The sequence below is a fragment of the Oryzias melastigma genome, linkage group LG2, assembly GCF_002922805.2.
Source record: "Oryzias melastigma strain HK-1 linkage group LG2, ASM292280v2, whole genome shotgun sequence".
NCBI classification, from domain to species: domain Eukaryota; kingdom Metazoa; phylum Chordata; class Actinopteri; order Beloniformes; family Adrianichthyidae; genus Oryzias; species Oryzias melastigma.
Window position 1 is genome coordinate 10,918,588 of NC_050513.1, and position 13,782 is coordinate 10,932,369.

The 13,782-nt window shown below is 38.3% G+C and overlaps 2 protein-coding genes across 5 annotated transcripts in view; one reads left to right on the forward strand and one right to left on the reverse strand.

Moving 5' to 3' along the window:
• Positions 1-6,974: 6,974 nt before the first annotated feature.
• Positions 6,975-10,379, reverse strand: LOC112160189 (coiled-coil domain-containing protein 122). 3 transcript variants are annotated; one of them, XR_002921626.2, is made up of 7 exons: positions 10,357-10,379; positions 9,009-9,115; positions 8,549-8,947; positions 8,339-8,455; positions 8,179-8,252; positions 7,815-8,073; positions 6,975-7,692 (listed from the first exon to the last, which is right to left on the reverse strand). XR_002921626.2 is itself a non-coding variant. In XM_024294595.2 (6 exons), exons 1-6 carry the CDS (start codon positions 9,857-9,859, stop codon positions 7,983-7,985), a joined length of 816 nt encoding a protein of 271 aa, XP_024150363.1. In that variant the 5' UTR covers positions 9,860-9,983; the 3' UTR covers positions 7,712-7,982. The 3 variants fall into 3 exon arrangements, 1 of the variants encoding a protein (XP_024150363.1); XR_002921625.2 differs by lacking the exon at positions 10,357-10,379 and adding an exon at positions 9,832-9,983 and having other exon boundaries at positions 6,976-7,692; XM_024294595.2 differs by lacking the exons at positions 6,975-7,692; positions 10,357-10,379 and adding an exon at positions 9,832-9,983 and having other exon boundaries at positions 7,712-8,073.
• Positions 10,380-10,415: 36 nt separating this feature from the next.
• The window catches only part of mtrf1 (mitochondrial translational release factor 1), a 5,516-nt gene continuing 2,149 nt past the window's right edge, over positions 10,416-13,782 (forward strand). The window contains exons 1-3 of one of the 2 annotated variants that reach the window (XM_024294593.2): positions 10,416-10,895; positions 10,970-11,067; positions 13,091-13,172. In XM_024294593.2, coding sequence (XP_024150361.1) covers positions 10,526-10,895; positions 10,970-11,067; positions 13,091-13,172 — 550 coding nt within the window. In that variant the 5' untranslated portion in view covers positions 10,416-10,525. Of the gene's footprint in view, positions 10,896-10,969; positions 11,068-11,561; positions 11,626-13,090; positions 13,173-13,782 lie in introns of those variants that run through there. The other variant, XM_036215806.1, reaches the window with a different exon arrangement.

Sequence of the window (13,782 nt, forward strand, 5' to 3'; positions counted from 1 at the left end):
TCCTTCTTTTAACCTTCCAATGAAAATAGTGTCTCATAAATCGGACGTCACCAGTCCGCTAGCTTTAGCGCAGCGCTTACAGCGCTTAAATATACATAACAAGAGTGGTTTTATAACTTTAAAAAGGTCATGCTGCAACAAAAAATCATTACTTACATTTAAATGTAAACTTCTGGGCTTTAGAGCACACCCACTTGAAGAAAAGCGCTACTCAGCGTGACGCGGTTTACCCTCGTGACGAAGGACTTTGTATCCCTTCGCTTGGAGGGTCAGATTTAAAGAAAAAAAATTCCGGACACACTTGTGCTAAAAATGCCCCTTTAGATGGAGGGGAAGGGAAAGGGGAAGGATTTTGACTAGGCTTTTTTATTTCCTAAATCCCTTCACTCCTCCCTATCCATACAGGGATAACTGTATGGATAGAGAAAAGCCTTATAGGGGTAGGGAAGCTATTCAGATTCAGCCATAACTCTTCGACTGTTTACACCAGGGGTGTCAAACACACAGCCCGTGGGGCGCATTCACCCCACCGATTATTTAATCCGGCCCAGTCATGAAGAGAAGAAACTATAAGGATGTTGAAAAAGAAGAAAAAAACAAGTTTCTAGAACGATCCTGTGACGAGTTATGGTTATTTAAAGAAATGGGTGCAATGCGCAATTCCACCACTAGGGGAAGCAAAGAAAAAGCAAGACCGGCATAACAAGAGATAAAAAAAATATATATTTCTTTGCTACGCGTGAGATGCAGTTAGGCTCTCTGGTGTGACACCATAATTACCAAAATGTTGCTGTCAAAAAGACAATAATAATAGCTCTAATAATAATAATAATAATAATAATAATAGATTATGTTTGAAGTATTTTTTCTAGTTGAGAAAAAAAACAAAGCTACAGATAACAAGTTGACTATAGGTTATTTTTCTATTATGTTTTTGGTCTGGCCCACTTGAGATCAGACGGGTTGAACGTGGCCCCTGAACTAAAATGAGTTTGACACCCCTGGTTTACGAGATCAACGTAAATAAGCTGATTCCGTTACAGAATCAGTTGATTTACGTGGACTGTGTAAACACTTCACTTCTATAAAGTGGTGCATATCAAAGCAAGACTGCTTTTCTACGCTTCAGAATTTGCTGGAATTACGTTCATTGCGTAAACAGTTGAGGACTTGTGCTAGTCGAAAGAATGTCAACACTGGAGCTAAAGCTACGGTGTAAAAGGGTTCAATAGAAAACCGGAGATCTTGAAGGTGTAATGTTAGGTTTAGGGATTGAAGTTATTTTGGTTAGGTTTAGGAAAAAGTAATTCCATTGGATTTTGAGGTGGAGAAAAGTAGTTGGGTTGATATGCAAGTGTTTACCCAATCTACGTAAATCCACAGAGAAAAGCAAGTGTTTCTCTTTGGTTTTGTGCCATTATATATGTCCAAGAGCGTACATTATTTAGGTATTAATGACAACATTTCTGGTATTAAAGGGATATCTTTTGTGACCCGAATTGTCAGAGCTTTAAAGAAAAGTTTGAATTCATAGAAAAGTAATAAATCTACAACAGCAGTAAAAAAATAAATTACGTAATTTCTGATAAAGCCAATCCCTTCGAAGAATAGAGTTACTTGGATTGTTTTTGCTGATAAAATCCAGGAATCACCTTTAACGTGGATTTCTTGGAAGAGTCACGAGGGAATAGACAGCACTGTAATGAGCGGTCTGAGCATGTAGGTATAAGTTTTCAATGTTGAAAAGCAGAAGGGTAAAGAAAAAAAAACTTTTTTGGTTGAGTGACAGCACCTTAAGAGTGTTTTGTGTTTTTCCTTGAAGATGGTTCCCTGAAGTCTTGACTTGAAGGTTGTTTACTTTCCAGGTAGCGTGCACCTGCAGGAATTCACCAACCCTAATGGATGCAGGTATATATTTTAGTGGACTTTGATCGCCCATATGGACAAACCTATGGGCCATCTGTTTCACCAGATAGTCTTCAGTAGTGTTGTAGAGAAAAAATTGATTGGGGGGTATATCGCAATATTTTGTTTATATTGCGATATTTTCCAATTTCACAAACTGCTTTCATGTTGCTTCCTCTAAAGTAGACCCTAAAATCATCTGGCCCACTACACTGGAATACATTTTCTCTATGATCCTTATTACTGTTTTATTTTCCCTTGAGTTCTACCCATAGGTGGTGTACTATAAATACATTGACCTTTGCTTAGATGAAGAAAGTTATTCTGCTTTCATGTAGTGTTGGAAGATTTGTTGATTTTCCGAGTTGGAAGGTTATTTGTCCGATCTTTCCAACACCTCATGAACGCAGCAATTCTCTAAGTTTGCATTTTTTCCCTAAAGGACATCAACCCATTAGTGCAATTAGCACTAAAATGAGAATAAAAACACAGTTTCTCCAAAAAGTTATGCTTTGAAGTATATCACTTCATTTTCAATCAAAAATAAAGAATGTTTTTTCCAGATTCCATCTTATTTTTTCCTGTTATGAGGAGGAATTACCAAAACTTGTCGCTGATCTGCTCCTGGTTTGGTCCTCTTATCAAATTTTAGAATCAAAAGTTTGCCCACCCCTGCTCTATAGTCTTTACATATAACAGCACTAATAACAGTGATGGGAAACAGACAAATTAAAGTTTTATAATTGTTTTTTTTTTTAATCAACAGGTTGTGTTAAAGTACAGCATGAAACAAAACTTATGTTTAGAATTGTTAATAAATGTTTTTGTTAAGTAATATAACTTTTACAGTTTATGGCAAATTCAAATGTAACCTACATTTATATATATTAAAATCTAATTAATCTTTTTTTTTCCTACTCATTTGGGACGGGGTTGCGGGGGCTGCAGTCTAAGTAAATATACCCGAACTTTCCTCTCCTCTGTCGTTTTCTCCAGCTCTCCTAGGGGGATTCTGAGTCCAGTCAAGAGACATAGTCTCTCCAGCGTGTCCTGATTCTTCCCTAAGATTCTGGTGGGACATGCCCGGAACACCTCCCTGAGGAGGCGTCCGAGAGGGATCTAGATCAGATGCCCGTGCCACCTGAGATGGTTCCTCTCCCTGTGGGAAAGCAGCAGCTCTCTCCAGGTGACCAAGCTTCTCACTGTATCTCTAAGGGGGCGCATAGCAGAAGAAATCCAACTTTGGCTGGTTGTATTCGGGACCTTTTTCATATTTTAATAACCCAGAGCTCATGATCGTAGGTTAGCATTGGGACAAAGATCGACTAGTAAATTGTTCAATCAGCACAACAACTGCATAACAGCAGATGCCACCTGTTGAGTTCATGCTCCAGTCTTCCTTCACTTGTGAAGAAGACCCTATAACATACTTAAATTCTTCCACTTGGGCCAGGAGGACCCCAGCCACTCGGAGAGGACAAACTTGCCCTCTACGGTCATGAACCCGACCTCAGACTTGGCATTCCAGACCCTTATCCCTGCCAATTCATGCTCAACGTATGCAAGAGGCCTTAGCTTGATGAAGCCAACAGGACAACATCATCTGCAAAGAGCAGAGAAGAAAAATCCTGTGGTCCCTAATCCGGATCCCCTCTGACCCCTGGCTGTAACTAGAAATTCTGTCTAAAAAGATTATGAGCAGGACTGGTGATAAAGGACACCCCTACTCGAGTTCAACATGCACCAGGAACAGGTCCGACTTACTGGCGGCTATGTGAACCAAGCTGAGACCGGAAAGCCCTCTCAGTATTGACACCATACTCCCAGAGCACCCCCCAGAGGAAGGCCTTCTCCAAATCCACAAAACCTATATAGACTGGATGAGAAAAGTCCCACAAAACCCTCCAGCGCCCTATGGAGAGTGGTCCAATGTTCCGTGACCAGACGGAAACCACACTGTTGTTTCTTATCTGAGGTCAGACAGGGTATCATAACAAGGCGGTCAGCCTGTTTGGAGTTGTTGTAGCCTTTGAGCACCTCAAATGTAGAAAAAAAGGCTGTTCCACATGTGTGGAGGGCTGCCACCTCGAGGACTCGTCACCTTCTTTGTTGCAAGCATGGTTCAGAAGAAGCTGCCTAGAGGGTCTGTCTCATTTATTCCACCTGTGAGCCATAGTATTTAGGACTGACAGTTCCTCACACCCTCTGCCAGTTTGCTGTGGCTTAGCTCACAGTCCAGCGTTTCATAGTTTTTTTTACCTTTTTTCTGTCCCTGATCAAGATTAAGTCTGTCCCCTTTTTCTGCTTCTGAGTTATTGCCTTTGGATCATGGATGTTGGATTTATTTGCCTCTCCTGACGGGATTCCTCCTCGTTGCATGACGTATCCAGAGTGCTCCTTCTCCAGTGGGATCTCCGTCTTTGTTACCAAGAGGTTTCAGCATAAGAAAAGACTGGATTCTCTTTTGTTTGGAGCTGGATATACATTAGCTCTGATTTCTTCTGGTTTTGGACTCTCCTGTGCAATTGGTGGTGCATGGAGATCCTCAAATAAATATACTTAATCCTGTGTGTGCTTCTAGTTTTGGCTGTCCTACTCGGAACATTACAGTCTGAGCTCATATTTCTTGCCAAAGATACACAAAACAATCAAAGACAAACAAATAAACGTGAAAAGTCTTTAACTTAACAACGTTGGTTCATCTTTTATAGAACACCAAAGTACCAGACGATTAGATCCATGTAAGACCAAGCTAAATTTACAATCAGCTAAAAGATATTCGACAGGCTAAAGTACACTTAATGGGCAAAGAAAGAGAAAAATGTGGACAGTTACACTCACACAAGCCATGAAATAGGACTAGAGACATGCAGGTGGAACTGTGCACGCGACGAGACTGACGTACCTACTGTACCACTATCTGTTTGGACAGCTGTGTTTTATTCCAGAGGAGCGTGCACTTTGCTTAATAACACTGCGGCACAAAGTGATAAATTAACTCTGCGGTTGACGGGAAAGCTTGTCAGGCGCGTTTTCTAAGTGGCACGGCCATTAATCTAAAAGCCAAAGAAAGGGAAACAGGTCAAGGAGATTCGTTTGTTGGTGTTGTGCTAATGGACAAACAATGGGTTCTGACTGTAGTCTTGTTTTTTGTCACAACCCTTTCAATGGATTAGAGGTAAAAATATAAAATAGTCATTTTTTAAGCTTGTATACACTCAAGGACACTCCCATTTAACAGCAATAATAGATCCTGACAAGGCATAAGTTGACCTTATGAGTAATATTTATCATTAAACAAGCAAAAAATGATGTTTCGTGCATTTGTGCAGGTGTGTTTTTAGTGTTTTTAATGTGTACTTGTGGCATTTTTCTGATGACATATATGAAGATAACTAAACTCGAGTATTTTTTATTCAAATTGTTGTAAATCTGGCGCAAATGAAAAAATGTAGAGTGTACTGTGGCGTAGAAAATATGCCGGGCAGAGTGGGTCTTAAAAGACACATTTCCAATAAGCGAGAGGAAGCTTGAAAGGGTCTATATCAGGGGTAGGCAAATTACGGCCCGAGGACATACAGCCCATTTAACTATTTAGTTTGGCCCGCTAAACTAGACTAAATTATGCATAGATAATCCTTAATAATGTTTTATTTTCCCAGTAATTGTGGTGTGTCCCAGATGGTAAATAACAAATACATTGACCAGATGCAGAAAGTTATTCTGCAATCATGTGGTGTTGGAAGATTTGTTGTTTTTATAACGTTTATATGTGTTTTTTGAGCCGGACAAGCATTTTTCCGATCATTCAAACACCACATGAATACGGCATTTCTGTAAGTTTGCGTTTTTCTTTAAGGGACATCAACCCATCAGTGCAATTGACTCCAAAATGAGAGCAAACGCCACAAATTTTGATAACACTAACTCAAAAATGTTCTGTTTTAAATTAATTTTTAATCAAATTGAGGTGGATTACAAAAACATTTCACGCATCTACTTCTAGTTCTTTCAATTAACAACCCCAAAGTGTTATTTTGTTCCGTTCACGCATTTCTGAGCCTTCCTCTAGAAATCTGCGCTCTGAGCACCAGCCCCTTCTAACCCATGAAAATGAGCGAGTCCTCACAAGCTGATGTCACAAAGAGAGACAGACCTTTTCAGGAAGAGTCTGCACTGCCAGAACCATCCCACAGGCTAACACAAGCACAATATCTCTGCAAACCTAACAGTGCTCAGCTGCTAGCTTCGCCACTCAGCTAGCTTTGACCATCACTACAAACAGTGCAGTAATGGCCGGGGCTAGTAAAACCAGACATACAGTATTCACATCCATCTTTGCAGAAGTTCGGATGTTGTTTGTTTTTGTGGGCAAAATGCAAACGAGGACAGCTCTAGGATAATGTCATGGAATGGGCGGTACCCACAAGGAGTTAAAGGTGGAGCCTCAAGAGATTTAGGCGTCTTACTTCTGGGTAGGAAAAATACTCAGAAATATAAATAGTTTTCTCTTTAGTGTGCCAAAGGTAATGTATGATCGTATATATGGATATAGTTTCCTCTGAAAGAAAAGCATGGTAAACACGCACTGTGTAGTCGTTTTAAGGCCATAGTTTCTCTAGAACGGCAAGAGTCTCCCTTTCCGTTGCTGAGACTTCTCCGTTTACATTCTCTCGTTAGCTTATAGTCCCTCACATCCCAACCTATATATTACCAGTCAAGGTGTCTGTGCAATATTATGTATGACATATGCAGAATGGTAGATGTGTGCTTTAATTGTTTTATCTTATATTATTTTAGTATTTATATATGCATTTCAATTGGAAGATCTTTAGCACTAGCACTTTGTTGTATACTTTTTTTCTTATATTTGATTGTTATTGCTTTCTGCACCAAGGAAAAGCGATTGCTTTTAATTTCATTGTACAAGTGTGCCATCACAAAATAAAGACGAATCTATTCTATTTTATTCAAGCAATACTGGAGCTATCCAGCATTACAGTTTTGAGCCAGACGCCAGCTTGGATGTACTTGATCTAGTTGTCTACAAGTGGATGCATCAGATTTGGACCTTGCAGACAACATTTTTGCGCCTGCAGTGAGTCTTTAAGAGCCTATAGTCAGACAAACAGCAGACACAGACCGGCTAATTAAACTCCCACAGCTCATTTCAAAGATAAACTAAAGTGCGGTTGAGAGTCAAGCACTTAGCTCATAGTGCTGTGTCACTCCTTCATCTCCAGATTCAGAAAAAAACTATAATATGAGCCATGATTATTTTAAGCCGTCACATTTTTGTTTTTCGGTACTTGGCTTATTTCCTGGACAAAGCACTCTTATTTTCTTTGGTTTTATTTAAAAAAAAAAAAAAAAACTTAAAACATGTAAGTGAAAAGTATTTTTCAGCGTGAGAATTGTTCCCAATTAGTTTTAGTAATGACTAATTCTGACTTTAACAACTTTCGTTTGGCTTTTTTCCCCAACTATCACACAGTCATCAACTCATGCAGCAAGACTATGCAAATGAAGAGCATGTATTGGTTACAGCTCCTCTCTGAGGCTGCTGGAATCTGATGTGGACTCATTTCATTGTTTAATTGGTTTGAGGTATGGGTGAACAGGCACAGTCACGCCCTCGTTAGCCGACGGTGGGACTGTCATCTCCGAACCGTTGGATTGCCCAGCCGAGCAGAAGCTGGAACAATCTGTTCCGAGTGGAGCAGCTCCTCATCGACTTTTTTGTTTTGCCTCTGCTGTGCAAGAAAGGATTCACTGTCTTCACCTGACCTACAAAAATCAGATTAGATTTGTCTTCTTAATCCATTTATGCATTGGTATTCCAATAAAGTGATTAATGCATCATCTCAGTGTGTTAATTATCTTTAAACAAACAAAAAACAAACAATTACCTTCTTGTTTATATCTGTTGAGTGAAACAAAAGCCACACATTTGGTGGGAAATGTCGCCCCCAGGTGTCCAACAGTAGTAACAACAGCAACAACAAATTCTTGCTAAACTAACAAAAACTGCAAAACTATCATAACAAAACTGATTCAAATCACAAAGTTTGTGACATCTAAAGGACTTCTGAGTCCTGTGATGATGGCTGCTGACTCCTCATCTCAGTTAGGTGGTTCTGCAGGTGGTGGATTTCACCTGACATGTGCCTGAGTAAAGCAGATGGGCATAACCAGCATTTTATACAAAGAAGTGAGCTGCCAAAAATAATATATGTGAGTGAAATCACTCTGTGGGAAAACATTTTTTTTTACCTGTGAATGGCCTGAGCTCTGCTCAGTTGGCAGCGGAGGCGTTTAACAATGGCTTCATGGCGCCTGTTTTGGATCTGGATAGTTTGGAATAAAACAGATTTTTACAAAATTTAAATCTGATAATTAGGTCTTCTGATAAAAACTCTTCAAAGAGAAATACTTCTATGTCTTTCTTCAAGTTATCATGGGTTTCCTGCTCTTGCTTCAGGTGTTCTCTCATCTCAGCTGCAGTCATCCTCCTCTCGGAGACCTCCCTCCTCAAAGCATCCGTCTCTTTCTGCAAAATTCGCAAGAAGCTGGCAGGGTTTAGCGAAATTCTAGAAACAAGACAGCAAATGAGAAATAAAAATCCTTGAACTTTTATTTTCACCTTTGCCATCAGTACTATGTTTCCATTTGGATCCTTCAAATCCTCCCTCAGCTGGTCCCTCTTTTCCCTCAGACTCCAGATCATTTCCTTCCTCCTCTCAAACTCCTCCTGGGCCTCTGTACACCTTGCAGCACTGAAAACAGCTTCCCGGTGGCACTCCATCTTGTTTCTGTAACTGTTAAATCTGGCCACCGCCAGATGAGCGTCCTCTTCCGCGTTACATATTTGAATCTGGAGCTCCGTGATTTCCCGGTTGACGGATTCACTGCGTTCGTATAGAGCGGTCGCCTGCCTGTTCAGGCGCACCGCCTCACCTTCAAGTATCAGGATTTCCCTTTCTCTAGAGCCCAGTTCCTGCTCTGCAGCGTCACATTTTTTCTCAAGGTCTAACAGAGTTGCCTGGAAAAGAAAAAAAAACTAGTAAACTAAAAGAGGACTAAAAATTCTTTAAAAGCTGTACCTGCAGGGAGCTGAAGGTTCTCTGCTTCTCCTTGAGGGCCTCCTCCTGGGCAAAGCTATGGTGACTGACATCCTCCATAGCTTTGGATAAAGAAAGCTCCATGTTGCCTTCAAATACACACATTGCTTGAAATTTAATCTACTTACTCTTTTTTTCCCTACTAAAAGCTAAAGTAAAAATGGAAAGTTTATATGTTCACTGGGGATTGGCTAAAGTTTGTGATAGACTTATTTTAGATAGTCACAAAATTTACTAGATAAATAAAACAAAAGTTTTGGTCCCACAAAAAATCTTGACATATTTTACTATTATTAATTAAAGTGGTTGGAACATAATTCATGTTGCTTGGGGCATCGTTCAAGTTTACAGAGTGTCACTTTTTTCTTTAAATATTTCTTATCAGTTTTTCACAAAAACGATGGGGAAATTAAAAAATCCTAATCAATGTTTTAAATTTATCTTATATTTATTATGTAAGTTGATCAGATAGCTTAGGTTACCTTTTTTTTGAGGATTTGTCTTCTTAATTGTTTTTTGCACAAATCTTCAGAGTTTAAAATTTTTATTTCGAGCTATACTAAAATAAATGAAAAAAAGCGTGAGTTTCTTAGGGCTAATTTTACATAAACATGTAAAAAAAATAATGTAATAAAAAAAAACTAAATAAAATATTTCTCAAGTATTTTCGAGTTTAATGGTATAGCGAAAACACCCCCGAGCTAACTAACTGCAGCTAGCTAAACATAATATTTAATAAATATCCTGAAACTCAAAATTCGAATTTATTTACTATTTAACTTATGTTTTGTTACTTTTTTCTTACCTTCTTCGTGGTCAATGGAGTTGGACATATTCTCGTTTATACTGGATGGTGTCAACTAAAAAACGATTTTAGCAGATTAGCTAGCTAACTCAGGAAGAAAAACGTAAAGCTGCATAAGTGTCTGAGACCTATGCTTAAGACTTATACTTTTAATCATTATTCACATATTACATTTTTCTGTATATACTTTTTTAAAGCTTTAATGTATTTTTAGAAAAACAAAATGAATAATTTATATATTGGTTAATAAAATTAACAAATGTGTAGCACAATGTAGCAAATGTTCAAGCAAAAATAAAGATAAATAGGTGTTTAAAAGGTGTTTTAACGTATTACTAAATATGTATTTGTTGTCAAAAAAAGTAGTACGTATTTTTTTGACTACAATAAAATATAAAATAAATATATTTTAAGGAAATTGTGGTTTTGCAAAATATATCTCAGTTTTAGCTGTTCTTAGCTGTTAAAGTAACATTAAATTTAACATATTGATACAATAAAAATAAAACAATACATTACACATACTTTACATAGTTATTATATAGTTACTGCTTTGGTCCAAAACTACAACTCCCAACATTATTTCGCTCTGATTCGGATCTACTTCCGGTTTACCTGCTAGCCGCTTGCAAACTGTTTAGTAACACATGTGTTGGTAATTTTAGTGGAATGATCCCACTATTACTTCATTTAAATGCATATCATCCGCTGTTTTCGAGTGTGCTCGTTATGCAACACTTTAATCTCACGTAGCGGAAGATCCAGAGGTGGATGGAGGACACTGTTGCAGCAAACTAGCACCAGGCACCCCGAGGTGACACCGATACGCTTCATACACGGCGACTCTTTGGATCTGTACGAGAATGAATCAGTGCAGAAGTACGTCAAGCAGCTAATGGAAGAGTACGCAGACATAAGCCAGAAGTTACAGCATGCATACTTGAGCGAATCGGATAGGAAAGAGTTTGTGAGGAAGCACGCGGAGCTGCTTCCTCTGGCAAATGTGTTTAAGAGAACTGAAGAAGCTAAGAAGGATCTCGAGGAAGTTCTGTCACTCTTGGAGAGTAAGTACTCTTTAAAATTGTTTGTAGTTTTGGTGGAAAATTCCAGAAAATTAATCAACACTGACTGACTATAGGTACAACTGGTACCAAAGAGGAAGATGAGCATCTGATCCAGCTGCTGAGAGAGGAGGAGGCACAGATGACCAGCAGAATTCTGACCTTAAAAAAAGATGTGAGTCTCATTTATTAAGGACAAAGAGGAGAAGATGCAATGATATCAGTTAGTCATGAACACTCATCATCAAATTCATGCTAAAACAAAGTGATCATTCATTTTTAAGAATTTTAATGAGGACAGGAATCACATTTGGTCAAAAATGTTCAATAGCTCTAAAGATATCAAAGCTAAAGTCACCAAACTTTCTCACATGATTATCACTTGTATAACAAGAAAATAATATATATATTTTCCCCTAGTTTATATTTGCTCATTTTTATTTGATTATTAAAGCAAGTTCACAGAAGTGTTCTATTTACGTTTTTAATGATAAAAGAAGGTTAATGAAATATAAATAAGGTACAACACAAATCTGTTTATTTAATTTATTCATGTTTTAAATGTGTTCCAAAAGTATCGGATCGGAAAATCCACAAAATCGAATGACTCTGAATTGGATCGGGCCCAAATAAACCCAAATGGGACATGCCCAATCCTGATGTTTGCAGATGACACTGTGATCTATAGTGAGAGCAGAGAGCAGGCGGCGGAACGTGAAGGACAGGAATGGAGGTCAGTTACAGTGAGACAGATTATCTGTGAGGTAACAGGGCACAGAGGTCAAGGAGATAGAGGACTTTAAAGTCTCATTTCCACTGAGCGGTCTGGTACTGCACGTTAAGGAGTGGTAAAGTCCAGTTAATTCTGGGAAGCGTTTCCACTCAGTTAAGCTTCACTTCCACTAAATGGTTTGTTTTCACGATGCATGTGTAGACCGCTAGCGTGCCACTAGCTCACCGTGCATCACACGATCACAAAGGATGGCAAGGAACGTTAACAGTTAAGGCCTCGCTTTTTTAGTCTCAGGCATTATTAGTATAGACTTGTGACTAAAAGAGTACACAGGAAACCACAAAAACCAGAGTGCTTAGAAACGTTAGCTTAAATTTGGGCTATATTGGCGCTTTCTAGTGTTGTCGTCATTTTCTGCCTATCATCGGGTGGCTGTACAAAGGCTCCGCCCCAACCATTCCGTTCCACTTTTCAATGGACCTCCAACCGAGCAAGTACAATGGAAATTAGGGGTGTGCATTGGTGATACGATACATATCTTGATACGTGTTTCACAATACGATACACATCTTGATACGTGTTTCACGAAGCGATTAATATCTTGATTCGTGTTTCACGAAACGATACATATCTTGATACGTGTTTCACAAAACGATACATATCTTGATACGTGTTTCACAAAAATGATACATATCTTGATGTGTTTCACAATACGATACATATCTTGATATGTTTCACAATACGATACAAATCTTGATACGTGTTTCACAATACGATACATATCTTGATACGTGTTTTACAAAACGGTACATATCTTGATACGTGTTTCACAATACGATACATATCTTGATATGTTTCACAATACGATACAAATCTTGATACATGTTTCACGAAACGATACATATATACATATCTTGATACGTGTTTTACAAAACGATACATATCTTGCGATATATCCCAAGACTGTACCAACACAAATCGATTTTTCCCCACACCCCTAAGGTAAAATGCTCAAAATATAGAACCTGACTGGACAGTACTGGACCGCTCAGTTGAAACAAGGCTTAAAGGAATGAAAGGTGAGGTATTACTCACCCTTGTTGGTCTGACCAAGAAAAAAGAGGTAGTGGTGAAGATATTGATGTTCTCTTTGGGAGTGAGGAAGTTGGAAAGGATCAGGAATAAATCCATCAGATAGACAACTCGTTTTAGATTTTTGTTTTGGAGATAAATGCAAAAGAGGGACAATGATTATATCAGTAATAGGATGCTGAGGTTGGAGATACCAGGACAGAGGCCTAGACCAAAGAGTATGTTGTCAATGGGAGGACATAAGTGTGAAGGTGGAAAGTAAAGAGATGGAGGCCATTGACTTAGTGTCAGAAGACAGAACAAAACGTGTTGATCTGGATTGAGGATAGATTTGTCTCTCTGCTTTTATTTAAAGTTTCTGTTTTCTTTCCAGTTAATCAAAGTTCTTCTGCCCTCTGACCCTCTGGATTCAAGCGACGTCGTCCTGGAGGTCGTATCAGGACGGACGACTGGAGGTAAGCATATTTTTTTACATAAGTGGAGCATTTTTTTATCTGGATTTTCTGTTGAATCATTTTAACTAACAATAATTAAATTTTTTTTCTTGACAATGTAAGAATAAGTTGCTAGGACCAGGTCTAAAAAGACTATTAGTTCAGTTAATCTTAACATACTTACATACAACATACTACTTAACATTACTTAAAACAATTTCTGGTAATTTTTTTTAGGCATAAACAGCTTTTTGTGTCATTTTTAATGCATAAATGCCTTAAATTAATGATAAAATTTCCACTATTGTCAATTTAAATTAATAGCTTCTTGTCGTAACTAGACACTCATGAGTTTAGGACGGGGTCTGCAACCTTTAACAGTTAAAGAGCTATGTAGGTCCAGTTCTCACTGACCACTACCCAGTAAGAGCCACACAGAAAAACAAGAGTTTGCATTTATGTTATTGCTATTTTTTATGTGAAATACAAACAAACTTTAAGAGAAATATGTGAAACAGTTTATAACAGAATTTCACAAGACTTCCTTTCAAAATAAAAGACTTCCTGTGTCACATTTGATCGTTTTATGAATCAGTGGTAGGTAGTATAATATCAGAAATGAAAAAATAAA